Source organism: Heterocephalus glaber, unplaced genomic scaffold (genome assembly GCF_053883595.1).
Source record: "Heterocephalus glaber isolate CG9 unplaced genomic scaffold, H.glaber_assembly_v1.0 deba00000281, whole genome shotgun sequence".
In the NCBI taxonomy this organism is placed as follows: domain Eukaryota; kingdom Metazoa; phylum Chordata; class Mammalia; order Rodentia; family Bathyergidae; genus Heterocephalus; species Heterocephalus glaber.
In genome coordinates this window covers 11,804,036-11,827,095 of record NW_028258139.1, presented here as the reverse complement: position 1 = coordinate 11,827,095, position 23,060 = coordinate 11,804,036, and the positions used below count along the sequence as shown (strand labels likewise).

At 42.5% G+C, this 23,060-nt stretch overlaps 1 protein-coding gene across 11 annotated transcripts in view; it reads right to left on the bottom strand.

The window, feature by feature from the left end:
- The window catches only part of LOC106007590 (zinc finger protein 7), a 31,474-nt gene that overhangs the window by 5,855 nt on the left and 2,559 nt on the right, over positions 1–23,060 (bottom strand). For 6 of the 11 annotated variants that reach the window (XM_021249949.2, XM_021249967.2, XM_021249944.2 and 3 more), the window contains 2 exons: positions 19,221–19,337; positions 13,984–16,028 (listed from right to left, as the gene is read on the bottom strand). In XM_021249949.2, the coding sequence (XP_021105608.1) occupies positions 14,275–16,028; positions 19,221–19,337 (1,871 nt within the window). In that variant the 3' untranslated portion in view covers positions 13,984–14,274. Of the gene's footprint in view, positions 1–13,983; positions 16,029–19,220; positions 19,338–23,060 lie in introns of those variants that run through there. The other 5 variants (XM_087182929.1, XM_087182949.1, XM_021249964.2 and 2 more) reach the window with 2 other exon arrangements.

Below are 23,060 nucleotides of genomic sequence, written 5' to 3'. Positions count from 1 at the left end.
TCATCAATGTCTGTACTGTGCTATGGGGGAAAGAAGAAGAAAAGGAAACTTGGAGCCACAAAGAGACCTCAGGGATGGAAGTGCACAGAGGAAAGTTGAGATGAGGATATAGCAAGAAGACTGCCATCTGCAAGCCAAGGAAAGAGACATCAGGAGAAACCAAACCTGCCAACACCTTAGTCTTGGACATCTAGACTCAAGAATTGTGAGAAATGAAATTTCTATTGGTTGAGACACCCATCTATAGTATTTTGTTACAGCAACTGGAGCTAAGACATGGGTACACACAGCGTGACTTGTTTTAACTAAGGCTTCTTTCACTCAACATAATAGTATTTTTTTGCTTAAATTCTTTTATTGGTACATATTAGGTATACACTACATTTACATTTATCATTGGGTCCTTGTACCTGTACATGATGTATCTTGGTTCTTATTTTTTCCCCATTCCCTGTGCTCCCTTCACCCTCTCCACCCTTCCCTATTTACAAAGACTTTGTTTCCATTTTTTCCTTTTCTCATAATTTTTCCTTTCCCTTCTTTCCTTTACCCTTCCCCTCCCACTTCCCCTACCCCTCTGGACATTTTCTTCCTATTTCAAACTATCAATTATTCATTTTAATCATTTTAATCCTTATTTACACTTTCAGTTTCTTACACTTGTGAAACTATTCGGTATTTACACATGTGTGTCCTATTTATTTCACTTAAGAGTATCTCCTGGGCCTGGGATTTAGCTCAGTGGTTCTGCTGCCTGCCTCAAAAGCGCAAGGTCCCAAGTTCAATCCCAGGTACCAAAAGAAAAAAAGAGTATGTCCTCAATATGCACCCATTTAGCTATAAATGTCTCTAGTTTCTCGTTCTTTATGGCTGAGTAGTACTCCACCATTTTATAAAAAAACCCCACATCTTCTTTATCCAGTTTCCAGTTGATGGGCACTTGAGCTGTTTCCAAGCTTCAGCTCTTATGAACTGGGCTGCTATAAACATGGGTGCACATATATCGCTGTGGTATGATTCTTTTAATTCTTTTGAAAAGATACCCAGCAGGGGAATAGCTGGGTCAAATGGGACCTCTAGCCCTAGTTCTTTGAGGTATCTCCATACTGATTTCCACAGTAGTTGCACTAGTCTGCACTCCCACCAACAATGGAGAAAGGTTCTTTGCTCCCCACACCCCCCACCAGCATTTGTTATTGGTTGATTTCTTGATAGCAGCCATTCTTTCTGGGGTGAGGTGGAATCTCAGTGTTTTTTTGATCTGCATCTCTCAAATGACCAGTGATGTTGAACATTTTTTCATATGTTTGTTTGCTGCTTTTTCATATGTTTGCCTGAGAAATGGCTGTTCATTTCAGAAGCCCTTTTTTTTTTTTTTTTTGGTGCCAGGGATTGAACTCCGGACCTTGTGCTTGTGAGGCAGGCGGCGAAACCACTGAGCTAAATCCCAGTCAGATGCCCATTTTTGTATTGGGTCTTTGAATTTGGGGGGTTTGACTTTTTTCAGTTTTTTATATATTCCAGATAGTAGTTCTTTGTCTGAGGTACAGCTGCTAAAACTTTTTTCCCATATTGTAGGTTGTCTCTTAGCTCTGTTGGTGGTTTCTCTTGCAGTGCAGAAGCTTTTTAATAAGATGAGATCTCAGTGGCCGGGGATTTAGCTCAGTGGTTTTGCTGCCTGCTATGCAAGCGCAGGACCCAAGTTCAATCCCCGGTACCAAAAAAAAAAAGATAAGATCTCAGTTGTTGATTCTTTGTGCTAGTTCATGTGCTACTGAGGTTTTGTTCATAAAGTCTTTTTCTATGCTAATGTCTTCAAGAGTTCTACCTAACTTATCTTCCGGCAAGTTTAGTGTTTGTTTTAGTATTTAGATCTTTAATCCACTTCTATCTTAGTTTAGTGCATGGTGATAGGTATGGGTCTAGTTTCAATCTTTGGCAGGTTGAAATCCAGTTTTTCCAACACCATTTATTAAATAGGCTATCTTTCCTCCAATGAGGGTAGTTGACTCCTTTGTCAAAGATGAGGTGACTGAGTATATCTGGAGTTGTTTCTGCATCTTGTAATCTATTCCACTGATCCTTGGGTCTGTTTCTTTGCCAGTACCATGCTGTTTTTATCACAGTAGCTTTGTAATATAGTTTGAAGTTGGGGATTGTGATGCACCCTTCCATGTCTCTGTTGCTTAGAATTGCTTTTGCTATTCTAGGTCTCTTCTTGTTTTAAATGAATTTTTGGATAGTTTTCTCTAGTTCTGTGAAGAATATTGTTGGAATTTCAATCAGCATTGCAATAAATCTATATAGTAGTTTTGGAAGTATGGCCATTTTCACTATATTGGTTCTTCTACCCAGGAGCTAGGGATGTCTTTCCATTTTCTTATATCTTCTTCGATCTCTTTTTTCAGAGTGTTGTAATTTTCAGTGTAGAGGTCTTTTGCTTCCTTTGTGAGATTGATTCCTAGATATTTCATATTTTTGGATGCTATTGTAAAAGGAATTATTTCCCTAATTTCTCTCTCAATGAGTCTGTTATTTGTGTATAAGAAGGCTATTGTTTTTTGAGTGTTGACCTTGTATCCAGCTACTCTACTGAATCTGTCAATTAAGTCTAGTAGTCTTTTGGCAGAGTTCTTTGGGTCTTCTATGTAAAGTATCATCAGCAAATAATGACAGTTTAACTTCTTCCTTTCCTATCTTTATTTCTTTTATTTCTTTGTCTTTTCTAATTGCTGGGGCTAATGCTTCCAGAACTATATTGAACAGGAATGGTGATAGTGGGCATCCTTGTCTTGTTTCTGATTTTAGCCTAAAAGTTTTCACTTTTTGACCATTTAGTATGATGTTGGCTGTTGGTTTTTCATAGATAGCCTTAATCAGGTTGAGATAAAGACCTTCTATTCCAATTTTCTGTAGGGTTTTTATCATGAATGGGTGTTGGATTTTGTCAAATGCTTTTTCTGCATCTATTGAGATGATCATCTGGTTTTTGTCCTTGGCTCTGTTAATATAGTGTATTACATTTATTAATTTATGAATGTTGAACCATCCCTGCATCCCTGGGATAAATCCAACTTGGTCAGGGTGTATGATCTTCTTGATGACCCTCTGTATTCTGTTTGCCAGTATCTTGTTGAGGATTTTTGCATATATGTTCATTAGGGAGATTGGCCTGTAGTTCTCTTTTTGGATTGGGTCTTTCCCTGGTTTGGGAATCAAAGTAACACTTGCTTCCTGGAATGAATTTGGAAGTATTGCTTCCCTTTCAATTTCCTTGATGAGTTTAAAAAGTAATGGTGATAGTTCTTCTTTAAATATCTTGTAGAATTCAGCAGTGAAGCCATCAGGACCTGGGCTTTTCTTTGTTGGTAAATTTTTTATTACATTTTCAATTTCACTTGTAATTGGGGTGTTTAGAATTTCTATATCTTCTTCATTTAACTTTGGCAATTCATATGTATCTAGGAATCTGTCCATTTCTTCTGTGTTTTCTATTGTATTAGAGTACAGGTTCTGGAAGTAAGTATTGATAATCCTCTCGATTTCTGCTGGTTCTGTTGTGACTTCACCTTTTTCATTCTTAATTGCATGGATTTGAGCCTTTTCTTTCCTTTTTTTGATAAGGTTGGCTAAAGGTTTATCGAGTTCATTCTTTTGAAAAACCAACTCTTTGATTCATTGGTTTTTTATATCATTCTCTTAGTCTCCATTGCATTGATTTCTGCTCTGATCTTTATAATTTCTTCTCTTGCATGAGCTTTGGGTTTGTTATGCTCTTCTTTTTCTAGGAGCTTGAGGTTCAGCATTAGGTTATTTATTTGAGTTCTCTCTGTTTTCCTAATATGGGCATTCACTGCTATGAATTTCCCTCGTAGAACTGCTTTCATTGTGCCCCATAGATTCCTGTATGTTGTACTGGCATTATCATTTACTTGTTGAAACTGTCTAATTTCTTCTTTAATTTCCTCTGTGACCCATTGGTTGTTCAGGAGGGTGTGTTGCAGAAATCGCAGAAAGAAATACACAGAGACACAGAATTCAGATAAAATAAAATTTCTTCTCACAAGCAGACAGGAAAGCCAGAAACCAGTCTGGTCAATATCCCCTCTTTGTTCAGCATTTCCCTTTTTGTATCCTTTTTAGCCATTATATTATCCCTAGTGGTCTTTGATATGTAAATACAATTCCAGTTCCTATTTACAAGTCACAGACACAAGATAGGCCATATACATTGTAAATTCACCCTGGCATGGTAACTTTGTTAGGTTAATGAAGTTACTGGTTAGAGTCAGATAATCCTCACCTTAAACAAGGAGTTATAGGAAAAGCAAATCTTAAAAGAACACATTACTTATTTTGTTTCTACAACTACCTTAATATTCAATCTATGAAGTTATCTAAAACTTTTCCGTATCAGGTGTTATTCAATTTCCATGTGTTTGTGGGGGTTTTGTTGTTTCTTGTTAATGATCTCCAATTTTATTGCACTATGGTCTGATAATATACAGGGGGTAACCAATTCTTTTACATTTACTTAGACATGTCCTATGAGCTAGCACATGGTCTATTTTGGAGAATGACCCGTGTGCAGCCCAAAAGAATGTGCAGTCTGATTTTGTGGGGTGGAGCACTCTGCAAACATCTATTAAGTCCATTTGTTCAATAGCTTGATTCAGTTCTAGAATTTCATAGTTAATTTTTTGTCTAGATGATCTGTCTATTTGTGAGAGTGGGATATTGAGGTCCCCCACTACAATTGTATTAGTGCTTATTTGGTTTTTCATGTCCATTAATATTTGTTTTGTACAGTTGGGGTTATTCATATTTGGTACATACATATTTATGTTTGTCATCTCTTCCTCTTGGATTGTTCCCTTCACAAGGATGTAGTGACCATCTTTTTCTCTCTTAGTTTTTGTTTGACATCTACTTTGTCTGTAAATAAGATTGCTACCCCTGCTTTTTTCTGGGTTCCTGTGGCATGGAGAACTGTTTTTGATCCTTTTACTTTCAGTTTTTGAGTTAGGTGTGTTTCTTGTATACAGCATATTGTTGGATTTTGCTTCTTAATCCATTCTGCCAGTCTATTTCTTTTGATTGGTGAGTTGAGGCCATTAACATTGATGGTTATAATTGATATTGACTCATCCTTGTCATGTTGTCTTACTGTTGTTGGCTCTTTTAGTTTTTATTTTTCCCCCTTTCCCTTTAGTTTCTTGCCTTGCCTGGTAGCTTTGCTCTGTTGGGCCCTATGGAGTTGTGATCTTCATTGTCTTTTTCTAGGATATTGTTTAGAATTGTTTGGAGTGCTGGTTTGGTGTTCATGAAATTTCTCAGGTGTTCTTTGTCGTGGAAATATCTAATTTTTCCATTGATTTTGAAAGATAATTTTGCAGGATACAACAGTCTAGGTTGGAAGTTATTTTCTTTTAGGGCTTGAAATACTTCACTCCAGGCTCTCCTTGATTTGAGGTTTGTGTTGAGAAGTCTGCCATGATTCTGATGGGCTTTCCTTTGTAGGTGATTTGTTTCTTTTCTCTGCTTGTAGGATTTTGTTCTTTTGTTGGGTTTATGGGATCTTGACTATTATATGTCTAGGTGGAGATTTTTTTTGATCGTGGCTAATTGGAGTTCTATATGCCTTGCTTATCTGTATGTCCAATTCTCTACCTCTGTCTGGGAAGTTTTCTACTATTACTTCTGTGAACATTTTTTTAATGTCAATTGTACTTTCTCCTGTTTTTTCGTGGACTCCTATCAGTCTTATGTTATTTTTCTTTGCATCATCTAGCAGCTGATGGATTGATTTCTCGTGGTCCCTTACTATTTTGAAGGGATTTCTGTTTTCATGGTCATTAACTGCAATCCTGTCTTCTATATCTGATATTCTGTCTTCACATTCCCTTAATCTGCTGTGCATACTTTCAATGGAGTTTTTAATCTCCTGGATATCTGTTTGAATCTGTTTCATGGATTCCATTTCTTTCTTATGCTGAGCATTCATGGCTTCCAGCATGTTTCTGAGCTTATCTATTTTTTTAATCTGTTTCTGTTCTAGTGGCTCTAATCATGTCTTTCTCTCTGCTCACCATCTCTGTGATTATTTGGGAGATTATTTCTGCTTTGAATTTTTCTAGAGCCTCATTCATCTGTTTTGTTACTTCCTGTGCTATCAGTTCAGGGTGTCCAGGTGGTTGATTATCAGATTTTTCCACCTGGTTTCCCCCAGAATTTGCCTTTTGTGGGGTGAAGTCTGAGTTTGTGACTTGCTTAAATGTCTTCTCATTTTTGTTTTTGGTATTGTCCTTGGTTTAATTCCTGGGTTGATACTTTGAAGTTGCTTATAGTAAGTATCTTTGTTGCTTGTAGTTAGGAACCCTTGCCAAATGATTGCTTTTCAGAGGTGTCTTCCAGATATAGCTGGTCTTTAGGTTTTGAGACTCTAATGACTCTAAGGCTATCTCATTTTCATTACAGCAGGAAGGCAATCACAACATCTTAGCCCAAATGATACAATCAGCAGCACCATAGCATCAAGCTTAAAAAATGACAATTTGTGGTAGTTATTAATCTATCACATTTAACTCTGTGAATTAAATCAAAATCAAGGACCAACCCAACATATGTTTATAGTGAATAAACTCTTCAATATAGCAACTTTACCCTCTGGGATGGGGCGTTAGAAGGAGTTGGGGAGGGAGGGATAAGTAGATAGAAGGATAGAGGAAGGTTAGCTGTGAGGCCAGAGGACACAGTTGAGAGAAGGAAAAAGAGAAGAAAAGAAAAATAAACAAGAAATACGAATTAGGGCCAGAAGAGGAACACAAAAGGAAATGAAGAGCAATGTGGGACAGCAAGAGAGCAAATAAGAGAGAGAAAGAAAAGTAAAAGAAAGAAAAAAGAGAAAAATAAAAATTTGAAAAGAGTAGAAAAAGAAAAAAAAATAAAAATAAGAGCAAAAAAACCACTAGTAATAATTTTGAAAATAATAAAAGATAAAAATGAAGGGCCTCCTTCAGGGTATGTCTCTGCTGTCACAATAGACAACATGGGCAGCAGTGTGCAGATATAAGTCAGTGAGTCTCAGCAAGCCAGTCACAGACCTATGAAATTCAGGCAGATTTCTGGCTGCAAGTCCCAAGTTGAGCTCCCTGTCCTCCTGCAGGGTTGAACTCTGCAAGGCTCTACTGCAGGTTCCAGCTGCCCTTCCCCTGAAGATAGTCTAGGTTCCAATGGCAGGTGATGATCCCTCCAGCTTACCAAGTACAGTGGTCTGGTGTGCCTTTATTGCAGAGATTCTCTTCACTTTTCCAGTGGGCTTCAGTTTTCATCAAGTAGCCTGAGAGAGGGCCTCTATCTGTTGTTCACTTCTGCAGCTCAGAACAATGGCCTTTATGCCCCCCAGTGCCTCTGTAGTGTGGAACCAGGTAGCTACACAGGCAGGAGGCCAGAGGCAGGGGTTAGGGCGGAGGCTCCAGTGGCTAAGCTGCTCAACCATGGGCATGCCAAGGAGTCCTCACCATCTCGCTGGTTGCAGGTGGGCATGGTGAGCTGGACGGAGAGAGGCTCCAGAGAGCCAGGGACTTCTCAGCCCACATGCATAAGTTGCTCACCGGTGGGCGTGTTGAGGGGTCAGCATAATATTTCTGTGAGTCACTCATGTTGTTGCTTACTGTCAAGAATTTGTTCCATTTTATAACTCAGTGGAATAAATGCCAGTTTCTCAGCTCTTATATGGATGGATACCAGTTATATTTTTCAAACTTGCCTATTTTAAATTGAGCTGTCATAAACTTTCAGAAACAAGTTTTCTGTGTGTATACATTCATTTATCGTGGGCATGGTCAGGAATGAGGTTGCTTGGTCAGAATAGGTATATGTTTAGTTTTCTAAGAAAGTATATGATTATTTATTTGGAGTGGTTACTATTTCATACTCTCACCAAAAGCATCAAACATGCCACCTGCTCCGCAAGCGCAAGGACCTGAGTTCAATCCCCAGTACCAAAAAAAAAAAAAAGCATCAAATAGTTGGGCGTGGTGGCACATGCTTGTAATCCCAGCACTTGGGAGGCTGAGGCAGGAGGATCACCATGAGTTCAAGGCCACCCTGTGCTACACAGTGAGTTCAAGTCAGTCTGAACTACATAGTGAGACTTTGCCTCAAAAAAAAATTATCAAAGAATTCCAGGTGTTCCACATTCACATCAACATTTAGACCCATTGACTTTGAACATTATCTGTCCTGGTAGGTATGTGGTGTTTTCTCATTCTGGTCTTGATTTTCATTTCCCTAATAATCAGTAATATTGTGCATTTTTTCATGTGTTTAGTGAACATTCATGATTCTTCTACTTAAAAGGATTGTTCATGCCAGGCATGGTGGTGCACATCTGTAATCCCAACACTCTGGGAGCCTGAGACAGAAAGTTCACAAGTTTGAGCCCAGCCTTGGCAACTCAGAAAGACCCTACCTCAAAATAAAAAAATCAAGTGGGCCAGGGATTTAGCTAAGTGGTTCCATCACCTGCTTCAAAAGCACAAGGTCCAGAGTTTGATCCCTGCTGAAGATATAGTTTAGTGGGAAGGCCCAAGTCAGATCCTCATTCCAAAAAAAATACATTTGAAAAGATCATACATCATAACCACTCTGGTACATCCCAGGAATGCAAGGATGGCTTGACATATATAAATCAATAAATGTAATACACCACTGTTATGGTTTGATCTAAAATGGCCCCCAAAGCCTTATGTGTTTAGAAGATGATTGGATTATGGGGGAACAGTGGCTGACATGCTGTTTTAGGAGGGTTTTTTCAGAAGAAGTGGGTCACTGGGTATTAGGGTTTGTGTTTAGATGTCCCCCCAAGCCTCATGTGGTCATAGGCTTTTTCAGAGGTGGTTTTATCTAGAGTGTGTGATGCCTGGGGATCGTGATAGGTGGGAAGGAACAGGAGAACAGAAAAGATGGCCTGAGGTCATCACAAGAAGTAGCAGGACTCCAGCCTTTGTAGCCTGAAAATTGCAAAAGTGAAAGACTGCTTTGAGAAGAGAGCCCCAGAGCACCATATTCCTTGGGATTTGGTTCATAGGCACTGGAACCGTACAGCCAAGAGAGAAGAGAGAAGGAAGCCTGGCTACTGGTCCAGGTGGCAGCAGACCTTGGGATCAGCCACATGGTGTTGGTTTAAGGTGCATGCTGTTGTGGGGTTAGGAAGGCTTCCATCCAGATTTCACAAGGCCCAAGAGACCAGGCAATGTGCCCCTGAGAGGGCAATGTGTGAAGCTGTGCGTGTGAAGCTGAAGTTCCAGTAAAGGCCCCAAAAGTTTAGAAAAGCCAAAAACATAGATCATCTGAGGAAAATTCCAAAGAGAGAGCAGAGATGGCCCCAGAGAAAAGCCATGAGCTACAACCACTGGAAGTACCATTGGAGAGGAGCCGCCCAAGCCCTTTGGAGTTCACATCTTGCCACAGATTGCCTTGGATTCTAGACATGGAACTATAGAACTTTGGGTTTGCCCTGCTGGATTTTGGACTTCCTTTGGTTCCATTCCTTTGTATCCCTCTTTGTAACTTTTGGAATGAAAATGTCTACCCTGTGCCATTGAATGTTGGAAGTGTTTAACTTTCTTTTCCTTTGTACAGGGGCTTGCAGCTAAGAGTTTGCCTTAAATCTCAGGTGAGACTTTGGACTTGAATTTTTGAGCAATGCTGAAACTGTTAGCATTTGGCAACTCTTAGAGATGAACTAAATGCCTTTTGCATAAAGGGGTGTGCATGATTCTTTGGGGGGCCAGGGGCAGAATGTTATGGCTTGTGTTTAGATGTCCCCCCAAAGCCTCATGTGAATGAGGTGAGGCTTTTTCAGAGGTGGTTGGATCTAGAGTGTGTGATGCTAGAATTGATTCAGGGTCCAATGCTGGGCCAAGGGTACTAGGATTAAGGTTGTGAGTGCTACCTGCCCTAAGTAGTCTAAGATAAAAGGGGAAGAAAGACACTGTTAAGCTCCTTTGTTGCTTTGCTACCTTTGGTCCACCACGAACTGTTGCCCCTCTGCCACATGCCACCCTGACTTAGAGCCAGCGATTATGGACTGAAGCTTCTACAAACTGTGAGCTAAATAAGCCTTTTTCCCTAACTTTGGGTGTTGAGTATTTTGTCTCAGCAATGAGAAGAGTAACTAAGACAGGAAATGTAAATCAAAACCACAGTGAGATTCTATCTCACCCTCATTAAAATGGTTATTTCCAAGAATACAAAAAACAATGAGTGCTGGCAAGGATGTGGGAAAAAGAAACCCTCTTACACTGTTGACAGGAATGTAAACTAGTACAACCACTGTAGAGATTCCTCAAAAACCAAAATATGCAATATGATCCAGCTATACCACTCTTTGGTATACTATGAGAAGGATTAAAGACAGAATAACATAGTGATGTGTACATATACATATTTATAGCTACACAATTCACAACATCTATGATATGGAAGCAGCCTAGATGTCCATCTATAGATAAATGGATAAAGGAAATGTGGTGTATATACACAATGGAGTATTAGTCCACCATAAATGAGAATGAAATTATGTTAAATATTTAAAAAAATAAAATGTCATTTGCAGGAAAATGGGTGGAACTGTGGACATCATGTTAACTGAAATAAACCAGTCTCAAAAAGTTGAATTGCATGTTATCTTTCATATGAGCAATTTATAAATAAGTCAATAAATGAGAGATGAGAGAAAACTAGAAGGTAGACTTTTAGAGATGGGAAAAGGGGGTCAGGTGGAGGAGACAGGAAAGGGAAAGGGTATAACACTAATGAAAGTAATCAAAATATATTATATATATGTATAAACATGCCAAGATGAATCTCATTAGCCTATGTTGTTAATATATACCAACTTAAAAAAATAAGGCTGCTAAAATGCCTAATGGACTGGCTGCTGATACTCCAGGCCATGAAGTCCAGAGGCCTGGGGAAGAAGCACACCCCCCAAAACCTAAACTGGGACTCTGAAGACCTTTTTTATAAGGGTAGGATAGAGCAATTTATAACTTACGACTTGGAAGGGATGAAGGGCTAAGATGGGCACGGTGGTATACACCTCTAATTCCAGCTACTTGGGAGGCTGAAGCTGGAAGACCTAAAGTCTGATACCAGCCTGGGCAACTTAATGAGAACTTGACTCAAAATAAAAAGGGTTGAGGATGTCACTCAGTGGTATGGCACCCCTGGGTTCAACTACCAGTGCCACCGCCACCACCACCAAAAAAGAAAAAAAAACCCAAGAAAACAACCAAAGTCTAGTTAATCCTGCCAAGTATGACAGGGTCAAGAAGGTGACACAGAAGGAAAAGAATCCTTCAGTATTCAAAACTGGCTTATCAGAAGCTTTCTAAGCATACATTAACACCAACCCAGAATCAGTGCAAGAAAGATCCTTAATAGCCATCCATTTCCTGATGTAGGCTGTTCCAGATATTTGAAGGATGGTGCAAATGCTAGAGGTAGGACCATAGACCCTGCTGCTAACCTTCACTGTGCACAAATTTACACAACTTAAAGATCGAGAGGTATATTTAGCTCAAGGTTTTGGAAGGTTTGCTCCAGGGTTGGCTGGCTCCAAGGCAGAAATAGCACGACAGAAGGGCACAGGAGAGCAAAGTTGCTTAGTTTATGATGGCCAGAAAACAGAGCAGAACAGCATGAGAGAGAAAGGGGCCAGAAATCAGATATGGTTCTCAAGGTCATGGCCCCATGACCCACCCCGCCATGCCTAGCAGCGTGCTTTACTAATCTTCTACCTGTCCCTTAACAAAACTAAGATGGGCCAGGCCCCTGTAGCAGGACTCCCAAGTCTAGAGAAGCCTTTTACCTCCACAAGGGCAGAACTGTCTCCTTGCAGGCTGTATTTCAATGAGCTGGCTCTCAGGCCTTGGGAGGTAGGTGATTTATATGAAATAGGTTCACAGAGCATTTGTCACTAGGTAACTTATTTCCACCCTGTGAGACAAAATATAATCACACACAGAAAGTTGCAAGAGGCAACCATTACTTATAGCCAGCCTGGGGCAACAGAAACCTTGGATCCACTGGTCCCTCACAACTCAATAAACCTGTCCTAGAGAATGGAGTCTCAACTGCATGTGCCCCACTGGCACCACAGCCAAGGAACCCCAAAAGTCAGCTGCACCCAGGGACAATAGGACACTCAGGGCAGAACTTCGAAAGTAGAAGCTGCTTTCAGGGGACTGGGCAACAAAGCACTGATTTACAGGAAGGTACCCAGTACACCTGTGGTCTAGATCCAAAATGTCTCTCAAATCCATTGTGTTCAGATGGGCTTTCAGAAAGTGGTAAGATCATGGATGTGCTATACTCATTGGTAGATTAATCCTTTGATGAGTGCACAGCTGAATATGCTGTTAGGAGGTGGGTACTAAAGTGGATATGGGTCACTGAAAACATAACTTTGGAGGGTGCATCTCTCTTTCTGCCCTGTTCTGTTTGCTGGCTGCCACGAGCCTCCTCCCACCATGACCTTCTGCCATGCCATTTCTGCCTTGGAAGAAACCATGAACCAAAATCAACCTCTTCTCAAGTTGTCCATTTTTCAGGCATTTTGTTCCAGTAATGAGAAAGGTGATTAATAAACTAATAAAACTAAAATGAAGCCTACAGGTCTCACTGGGATATGCTCACAGCTGGAGGTTGTGGATTGTAGCCTCAGATGTTTTAGGAGACAAACCTCAGTGGTCCCAGCCTGTGTTGGTCAGATTAATCAGAGTGACTGCTGGAGCAAGAGACTCAAGTGAAAACTCAATTTCAGCCCCCAAACTGCCTGGCCCTGGCAGAACACTGTGATCTGCCAAAGGTCCAAGCCTTCCTATACTCTCATTATGTGATCCAAGAGTGTAACCTGAAGGTGCTGTCTCTGGGCCATCTCTTGAGGTTGTGTCAGCAGGAAGAAAGAAAAAAAAAACCCAAGGGGTGAGGGAATACCCTCAGCTCCCAGCAGAGCAGGTCTAGCCTCTCACCATAAGAGTGGCCCCTTCCCCACCCATGTTTGTCAGACATCACATCTGTAGTACGAATGAATGCATCTAGCAGGACCCTCTGCCTGTGGGACACAGTCAGTAGGGGAGCCCATGAGGCCCTGATTACTGCTGCAAGTATTCTACCTGCCATCTCCAGATCCCTGAGACAGCAACAAGCTCTGTATGGCCTCTAAAAATTAATCCTTGTAGTTTCTGGTTCGAGCTGAGGTGTTCCAAGGAAATACCACAGTATAAGCAGCATCTCCTGACCTTTCTGGGTGTGTCCTCTGTAAAGTGGAGAGGCTGGACACAAGAGGTCATCCAACCCAGGGGTGGGGAGGGCTGTGCCCACATAATGGGCATGGCTGCATGTGATGACAGCCTGGGCTGTGTTGTGTGAGAGGATGAGTGCTCAAGTTTATTCCTGTGTGTATCTCTGGCCAGCCACATGAATTCATGCTCCTGTATTGAATTCTCATTAAGAGATAACAGTACATCAACTAAGCTCTTAGTTTCAGGGACACAGAGAAAGCCTGGATCACCCTGAAAGAACCTAGACCCCATGTGACTTTGGAAGCCTTGGAAGTCACATGGATTGTTTGTGCTGATGTGTTTGCTGTGAATGCAAGCCACACCTTGCTGTACTCAGGAACCTAGCTGCCTCCCAAGGGGATGGGGCTGGGCCCTGGGTGACTAATGGGGGATGAGTTTTCAGAAAAGGCATCTAATGGAGCAGTTAGAAGTAAACGTGGTTCTGGACATGAGTGAAAACATTCTCTTACTGTTGAAATCATTCTGAACCACTGATTCCCAAGGAAAAACACTTTCAGTAATGTCCTGAACCTACTGTTTGGCAAGGTTTATGGACACTCCTCACCTACAGACCCTGGGGTCCACTCTCTGTACTCAGCTCTAATCTCTCAAGTACAAACTGCACCCCGAGTGCAACAGTCACAGGCTTTATTGAACACATGTCAAACATTCCAGCAAGTAAACATACATTTGATATGAAGTTGGACATGGTCTTTAAACAATTCTGAATTTTCCCCAAGAATCTAAGTTCCTTGTTTTTTGGTGGGGATCGAACTTGGGTCCTTGCGCTTGCGCAGCAGGCGGTGAAACCACTGAGGTAAATCCCTTGCCCAACAATCTAAGTTCTTGCCAATATAAAGTCTCATATAAAACTAAGTATTTTAAGGCTGCAGATTTATTCACATTTACACCAGTAAATGGTTCATCCCATGTGAATTTTCTGATGTTGAGTAAGCCTTGAGCTTCGATTAAAAGCTTTGCCACAGTCATTACATTTGTAAGGCTTCTCTCCCGTGTGAATTCTCTGATGTATAATTAAATGTGAACGCCACCTGAATATTTTCTCACAGTCATCACACTGATGCAGTTTCTTTATAGTGTTCATTTTTTTACGGCTCACAAAGGTGGGCCCTTGTAGGGTGTTCCCATATTCATAGTACCACTGGGCTCTCGTATGTATTCTCTGGTGTTCAATAAGATATGAGCTCCGACTGAAGGCCTTTCCACATTCATTACACTCATAGGGCTTCACTCCAGCGTGAATTATCTGGTGTTGGAAAAGGGTTGAGTTTTGACTGAAGGCTTTCCCACATTCATTACACTTATATGGTCTCTCCCCAGTGTGGACCCTTTGGTGGATAGTGAGCTGTGTGCTCATACTGAAGGCTTTTCCACACTGAAGGCATTCAAAGGGCTTCTCTCCTTTATGGATTCTCTGATGGTAAATCAGGCTAGAGCTCTGGCTAAAGGCTTTTCCACAGTCATTACACACATAAGGTTTTTCTCCAGTGTGGATTCGCTGATGCTGAATAAGATGTGAACCCTGGACAAACCCTTTCCCACAGTCATCACATTTAAATGGTTTTTCTCCAGTGTGAGTTCTCTGATGGCGAATAAGCCGTGAACTACAACCAAAGGCTTTTGTACATTTGTTGCATTTATAAGGTTTCTCTCCAGTGTGAATCAGCTGGTGCTGACTCAGGCGAGAGATCCACCTAAAAGCTTTCCCACACTCATTGCACTTAAAGGGCTTCTCCACAGTGTGACTTCTCTGATGTGCAACGAGGTTTGGACCTTCTGAGGATCTCAGGATTTGCAGTTTCTCTGCAGTGTGCATCCTCTGGTGCTGAGCTAGAGTTGAGCTCTGGCTGAAGGCCTTGCCACACTCCTTGCACAAGTAGGGCCTCTCCCCAGTGTGAGTTCTCTGATGTCTGACCAGCTGTGACTGCTGGCTGAAGGCCTTGCCACACTCACGACAGCTGTAGGGCCTTTCACCAGTGTGGATTCTCTGATGATGGATGAGGCTTGAGCTCTGACCAAAGGCTTTGCCACATTCCTCACACCTGTAGGGCTTCTCTCCGGTATGAATTCTTTGATGCTGAATAAGTTTTGAGCTCAGGCGGAAGGCTTTTTCACACTCAACACACTTAAACGGTTTCTCTCCGGTGTGGATTCTCTGGTGCTGGTGGAGCTGTGAGCACAGCCTGAAGACTTTTCCACACTCCTCACACTTGTATGGTTTTTCCCCACGACACTTACCTGGAAGATTCCCCTCCAAGCAGTCAGGTAACTGTTTCTGGCATTGTTGACATATGTGAGGTTTCTCCTGGTTCAAAGCCAGGTCCAAAGAGCGTCTGAGACCTCTGCCACACATCTCACATCTCTGAAACCCTTCTGGACAATCCCTCTGAAGTATCTTGGGCTGATGATCCAGATCATTGGCATTCAGTTCCCTGTGTTCATGGGCAGTGTCCTTGGTGACAGTCTTAGGAGCTGCAGTCCCCTTCTTCAAATGGTGCTTTGTGAAGAAGGAGCCCCTCAACATTAGCCCAAAGCTACTTGAATGTTTCTCTGACCAAACTTCAGAACTGCAAGGGTCCTCACAGCCAGGACCCTGAGATTTGAGAATATTGATGCCCTCACAGGCCTGCTTACAGTCAGGTTTAATGGTAGAATCTGAAACAATCAGGAAATACAAATACTCCTTAAATACTTAGCTTAGAGAAAGGATAAAGACTATGAGAAGAGGGTGGAAGTCCATACTTCCCAGGCAGGTTATGTTCAGCTGTGACACACCCTAAATGGAAACATGGTAAGGAGATCCTTGGAGTGTTCTCAATGTGCCTTCATTTACATTCTACTCATTCATTTGACAAGGATAAAGTGCTCCTCTCTATTAGGCAGTGTGGTGAGAGCTGCATGACCTAAGAGGAGTTTGTGAGCAGGGGTCCACCCTGCAGGGTGTTTTGGAGTGTATGTCCACAAGGAAGCCAAGGGCAGATGGACAAAGTGAACGTGAGAAGACGAAAAGTCTGCCAAGAAGGATTTGGCTGGGAGTGGGTATGTCAGAGGCCCCCCAGCAACCCAACTGGCAAATTTGGATACAGCAGGTCTGACCTGTGAACAAAAGGAATGGGCAGGAACAAGAGGCTAAAGAGTTGCTGAGGGCACAGCAGGTGGAGCCTAGAAGAGGGCTGATCTTGGAGGGCTGTTCCAAGCAGGACTCCAACCTCTCTGGTCCTTGCACCTGCACTGGCACTGACACTCCTTGTAAGGCTGTAGGCCAAGTGGCCAGCCAGCAGCCCATGCTGACTTCTTTCTAGGTGGGGTCTGTGTACCTATCAGTCCCCAGACACCCACTTCCCTTCTGGATCCTCCCAATAAAACACAAGTACTTTCCCATTTTGAAATCTCCAGAGCACTTGTATTGAACTCAGACCTTCCTGTTCATAACCTCAAAACATAGCTACAATCAGCCTGGATCTAGCTACAGCAAATTCATAGCCCCCCTTATAGGGCTTCAGCCTTGCCATATTTGCCCATTCCACTTCATTAGAACTGAGCCTCCAATTCCAGTGATCTGTGCAAGTCTTCCTGTCAGTCTTACATTGAGGAAGGGGTGCCACCCATGCAGCCTCTTCTCTGCAAGGAACACTTTCCAGTCAAACCTCTGTCAGTCTTCCATAATCCAATGAGTACAAGCAAATCCCCACCACAGGTAAACATGCTGGCTCACAGGGGGAACAGTGTACCCAAGGCAACACAGGACACTGGAGCCCCAAGCAATCTTCCCACCTCACCATGCAGCAGAGATGTACCTTGCCTGGCCCTCCTCTGGAGCTTTCCTCTGCCATGGGGATGAGAAAGGACAGTGAGACACAAAGCACATAGACACTGGTCCTCTGTCCCCTGTTGGAACTCAGTTCCCTTGGGAGAACCTCAAAAGAGCTGAATGCAGACCCCATATAGTTCAGCCTCCTGCTGAACAGGAATTGCCCAGCCTCCTTCTGCTCAAGAGAATGAAACTTCTATGTGGCTAAGGAGTCAAGAGCAACCACTGACCAAACGACAAGAATGTCACAAACCACCTGGCTATACTCCCAAGAACTGCCCTCTGATTCCTGTGACTATGCCTATGAGGAGCTGGAGTTAAAACTTCTGCCCTAACCCTGAACACCACCAGGCTATGGCCCTTCTCTGACAGCCCAGTCCCAGCCTCCCCAGCTACCTGGTCTCTCACAGCCACCTGCTCTTGGCAGCCCCTGGCCTTTTGCCTGGCCCATTTCTTCCTGACCCTGCTCAGCACTGATAGCACCCCCATACTCCTGAAATTGCAGTGCAAGGGTCTCTCCCCTGCCCTGGAACACAAAGACTTTTAGCAAGCTCTGGGAAACCCCTTAGAAGATGCAAGCTCTCATGAAAAATGAAAATTCTCTTTGGAAGGGCAGAGTAGGGTCAAGTTAAAGACCCCCTGAAGCCACTGTCCTGGAATACAATGCTGGGAACCACCCCTTTGAGTCACAGTGGTGGGCAAGGGCATGGGGAAGGCAGATCTGCAAATCCTACCCTCTCCCCCATCCCTCTGATTAGTATCCTTGGATATATGATACTGGCTGCACCAGCCAGAGGCAAAGTGCACATCTGGGGATTTCCATTTCACTTCATGTACTCAGTAGTGCTACTTATACTGTAATCTAAAAGGCTACACTCCCGTCTTGGACTCATTGTGGTTTACTCTGTTGTCACTTGTTTGCCTTAGGGACCACTTGTTAAGCATAAACCCACTAAACTATCTAATTCTGGCACCTTTACTTGTCTTTGCTGTCATGGTGCACTCTACAACCTCCCCTCCACCTTACTGGAAGGCTGAGTTTCAAATGGCCACCCTATAGCTTTGCCTCCTTTCCAGGGAGGATCAGAAGAAACCAATCTCTTTAGGAGGGCTGTGTAGAGTTACTTGGAAATAGGGGGGCTGCAGATGTAATTAGTTACAATGAGTTTCTTAGGGTGGCTTTTATTTCAACCGGACTGTGTCCTTATGAGGACTTGGGCACATGAAGACAGAAGTACACAGGAAGAATTCAGCTCAGTGAAAACAGAGGCAGAGACTGGTGGAATGTAGCTACAAACAAGGAGCACCAAGGACATACTACAAGAAAAGGGGTTCACTCCCCCACAGCTTTTGTGGAGAAATAGCCCTGCAGACTTCTGGCTTCTACACCTTTGAGATGATTTCTGTTGTTTTAAACCACTTAGTTTATGACTTGTTACAGCAGCCACAGGAGACTAATGCATGCAGGGGCTCAAGGATCCAAGGGGCTCAGGACACCCAGGCCCCAAAATATTCTGGAGGGAACTGCTGGAAAAGGATCTGACTCAGCAAATATGGAACCTGAAAATCAAATTCAGTGCTTTACCTGGATCCAGAGATTTGTGCCTCTGGTTAAAAGACTGTCAGTAAAATTAGAAACTGAACAAAATTTGGTAAGATTTCAAATATAGCCAGGTGTGGTGGTTCAAACCTGCAATTCCAGCACTTGGGAGGCTGAGGCAGGAGGATTGTTGTGAGTTTGAGGTCAGCCTAGGCTACATAGGGAATTCAGGACCAGCCTGGACTACACAGCAAGATCTTGTCTCAAAGGAAAAAAAAGAAAAGAGAGATTTCAAATACAAACTGCTCTTGGTTAATAAACAGCTGTTTTATGTCCTTTTTTTTCTGTGGTTTGGTCTCCCTACATCTGAATGGGGTTCCTTCTAGGCCTAGGCCTCTTCCATGGGCTCCCCAGTACTCCAGCCTCTCATAGCATCATGGCCCTACTTTGGCTCCTCTTCACCTACAGCATCTCTTTGACAAGGCCTGCACCTCACCTGTCTGGAATGTCCGTGGTGCCTTGGTCCCCTCTGCTCCCTGCAGGTCCAAGATCCATGGCTCCTGTCCCTGTTCCAGCCGGGAGATCAGCTCAGGCTTGAAGACCAGGAATCCTGCTGTGTGTGCAGCAAAGAAGAAGATGCTGGAAGCTGGCCCTGGTCTCCAGGTGTGGAGGACACGGGCTGCCAGGACAGGCAGACCCTCATGGAGGGTAAAGATACTCCATAGCCCTTTCCACCCATGTGTATCCAGCTCCCCAGGCTGGCTACAGTAAAGGGCACCCCAACTGCTACAATCTCAAGGGGACTTTGTCATCAAAGAGTCTGTAAAGAACAGGCTTCTCTACCCAGGACAGAGAAGAAGGTCACGAGGAAGCCCCACCTCTAGCCAGTGTCTCACTCAGCAGAGTCAGGGCTATCCAGGACTCTTTCAGCTTAGAGGGCTGAGCTGCCACAAAAAGTAGATGGTAAACAAACAATATTTGAAAACAACAAAAATAAATAATCAAATGAAACAGATTTCAAATAAGGCTCTGAGATCCAGTCCTCACCCTTGGCCTCCCAGGCTCAACTCTTGAACAATGACCTATCAAGAGACTGTGGAGTAGTGGACACCTGTGGGCATATCCCTGGTACCTCAGTTTTGGGGGCTACCAGCTCCCATGCTGCACAGCAGCCCCCAACCCCCATAACTGCCTGTCAATATAGGGAGGAGCATCTGACCAAAAGCAGCCAAGCCCTTGGGTTTGAAACTTCTCGCAGGCTTCCTGTCTTGGGGGGGAAATGTAAGCAGAGGTCCCAAAGGCCCACAGCAAAAGTCTCAAGCCCTCACATATAGGCAGGACCTTACACTCAACAGGAAACTGTATTCCCTCCAAGCACAAATGGAACTGAGAAATATCATTAGGTACAGCTACAAGGGGAATATGGCTGTACCAAAGAACATACACTCAGCCCAATGCCATTCATTAATTAAAATCACCCCCCCCAAAAAATAACCACCAAAAGGCAGCTTATAGCTGTTAATTACTTGGAAACTAAGTGATGAATCACTGATTCTAAATAATACAAGAGGCAAGAAAGGATTGTTCTCCAGAGCCTTTCAGTGGTGTATGGTCCTGCAGACTTCTGGTCATAAGTCAAAATTTGTAGAATGAGGTCAAAGTAGTATGTAAAGATAAAATTTAATATTTTAAAATACATTTGTGAGCAACAAGAATAGTAAAACACATGTGCGGTAAATACTGAACTCAGGAAGTTGGACAGAAAACACCACAACAAACCCAAATAAATAAAAAGGAAGTAAATAATAGAAGTGGGATAGGAATCAACAAAAAAGAGACCAAAGACAACATTTCCCACCTCCAACCACCAAAAGATTAGCAAAACCAAAAGCAGGTTCTTTGAGAAGATGAACATGTTAGTCTTGTGCCAAAAGTTGTCTAGATCAACACAGTGAAAAGATGTTGCCAAAAAACAAAACAAATAAAAATTCAGAGCTGAGTGGACCATTAAACATTAAGGGAACATAAATGCTTCTAAGGTTTTCCTTCCCCCAGGCCTGGATGGTTTTGCAGCAAGTTCTACCACAAGCGTGAAGATTCCATTAACTTCACCTCTATAAACTCCAGAAATTAAATAAAACCAGTGAGAGCTGGAGATGCAGCTCAATGGTGGAGCACTTGCTTATCACATGTGAGGCCCTGGGTTAATGGGCAGCACCATAAATGAATAAATGAATAACAAATGATAGTGAAAGCTGCCCAGCTAATTTTATGAAGCTTGCACGCCAAAAACCATTTGCCAAAAATGTCAAAATTATCTATAAAGGTAATATACAAAAGGAACTAAGTCCATTTCACTTAAGAATATAGATACAAAAATCCAAAATAGGCCAGAGATTTAGCTCAGTGGTTCTGGTGCCTGCCTCACAAGCACAAGGTCCTGAGTTTGATCCCCAGTACCAAAAAAAGAAAAAAAAATATCCAAAATATAATATCGGTTGTTGGAAAAAACTATCAAAATTTATATATAAATATCACTATTTAAGTAGGAATTATTCCCGAAATATAAAAATACAATGTAATCAGGCTGGGGATTTAGCTCAGTGGTTCTCCTGCCTGCCTCGCAAGTGCAAGGTCCCGAGTTTGATCCCCAGTACCAAAAAGAAACCCCCCAAAAATGTAATTTACTACACTGATTAAAAAAAATCAGAGGAGTATCACACTTGGTGCAGAAAAAATATTTGAAATCTAATGCTTATTAATGATTATAAGCAAAACAAAAAACCTTAGCCAGCTTCTGTGCTTAGGTGGATATCTTTCCCTTAAAATGAGGAACAGAGCCATGTGTGGTGACTTATACCTATAAGCATAGCACCCTGGGAAGCTGAGGCAGGGAGATCTCAGTTTCAAGCCCAGCCTGAGTAACTTAGTGAAGCAAGACACTGTCTCAAAATTTAAAAAAAACAAAAAGCTGGAAGATGGGTGTGGTGGCATATGCCTGTAATCCCAGCACTCAGGAGGCTGAGGCAGGAAGACTGCCACAAGTTGGAGGCCAGCCTGGACTACATAGTAGTAAGTTCAAGACCAGCCTGGACTACACAGCGAGATCTTCTCTCAAAAATACTATAAATAAATAAGTAAGTAGGGCTAGGGGTGCAGCAAAGGCCCTAGGTTCAACATCCAGTACAATCAATCACTTGATCAAATCAGGAACAGAGGAACACATCCACAAGACCATTGTTTAACATAATCCTGGCCACTGCTCAGGTAGCTGCAGAAAGAGTAAGAGCTAGAAGTTCCTGAGAACACAGTGGAATTAGTATCAACACTGAACCAAGCAAGCTAGCTGCACAAAGGTGCCAAACACAGTATCAGCTCTCCAAAATCAATAGCATTTCTTTACAAAAGCAATAACGAGCTAAAAATATAATGACCTTAAAAGAATTAAGCACAATGTGTTGGCACAAACCTTTAATTCCAACTACTAGGACGCTGAAGCAGGAAGATGACAAATTTGAGGCCAGCTTGGGCAGTTTAATGAGGAAGAAAAAAATACCACAAAACCAAAGCAACAAAGCAAGTATATATAAAGCCAAACAAAAAGCATGGAAAGGAACAGGGACCTGATACATTTTATAAATAGACATTATCAACAGGAAAAGGAGGCTGTTAGCTGGGCATGGTGGTACATGCCTTTAACTTAAAACACTGGGAAGCTAAGGCAAGGTGATTGCAAGCTCAAGCCCAGCTAGAGCAACTTTATAAGACCCTGTCTCAAAATAATAAAAAATGAGAGGGAAGAAAGGGGTAAATAAAAGATTTAAGATGGGTTATATACATGCACCAACTCCCCACAAAGAATGTAAAAATTATGTGCCAGAAACATGTACCAATAAAAATTAAAATTAAAAAATAAAAATAAATAGCTGGGGAAGTAACTCAGTGTGAAGGTCCTAGGTTCAAAAGGAGCTTATTTAAATGGTTTTGGAGAAACAACTGTTCAGGCAAAACATCAGAAGGCTGGACTTTGCCAGACTTGCTGGGTCAAAGGGTGCAGGCTTGGTCCAGCACTCTGAGAAGCACCTAGTCAACCAGCTATACCTCCACCCACCCTACTCCTCCTCCCCTCACCTAGGCACTCTGTCAAGGGACAAGAATGCTCTTGTGTTGTGGGGCTGGAGAGGACTTAGGCCCAACACAACAGAGGATTCGGTAACAACTGAGAGGCACAACAAGGAGTGAACCGGATCCACACTGTCTCCACAATGTTGAAACCCAACAAGAGGACTGTGTTTCAAGGACACATACACAAAGATGGATATGAAATGTGCTGCAT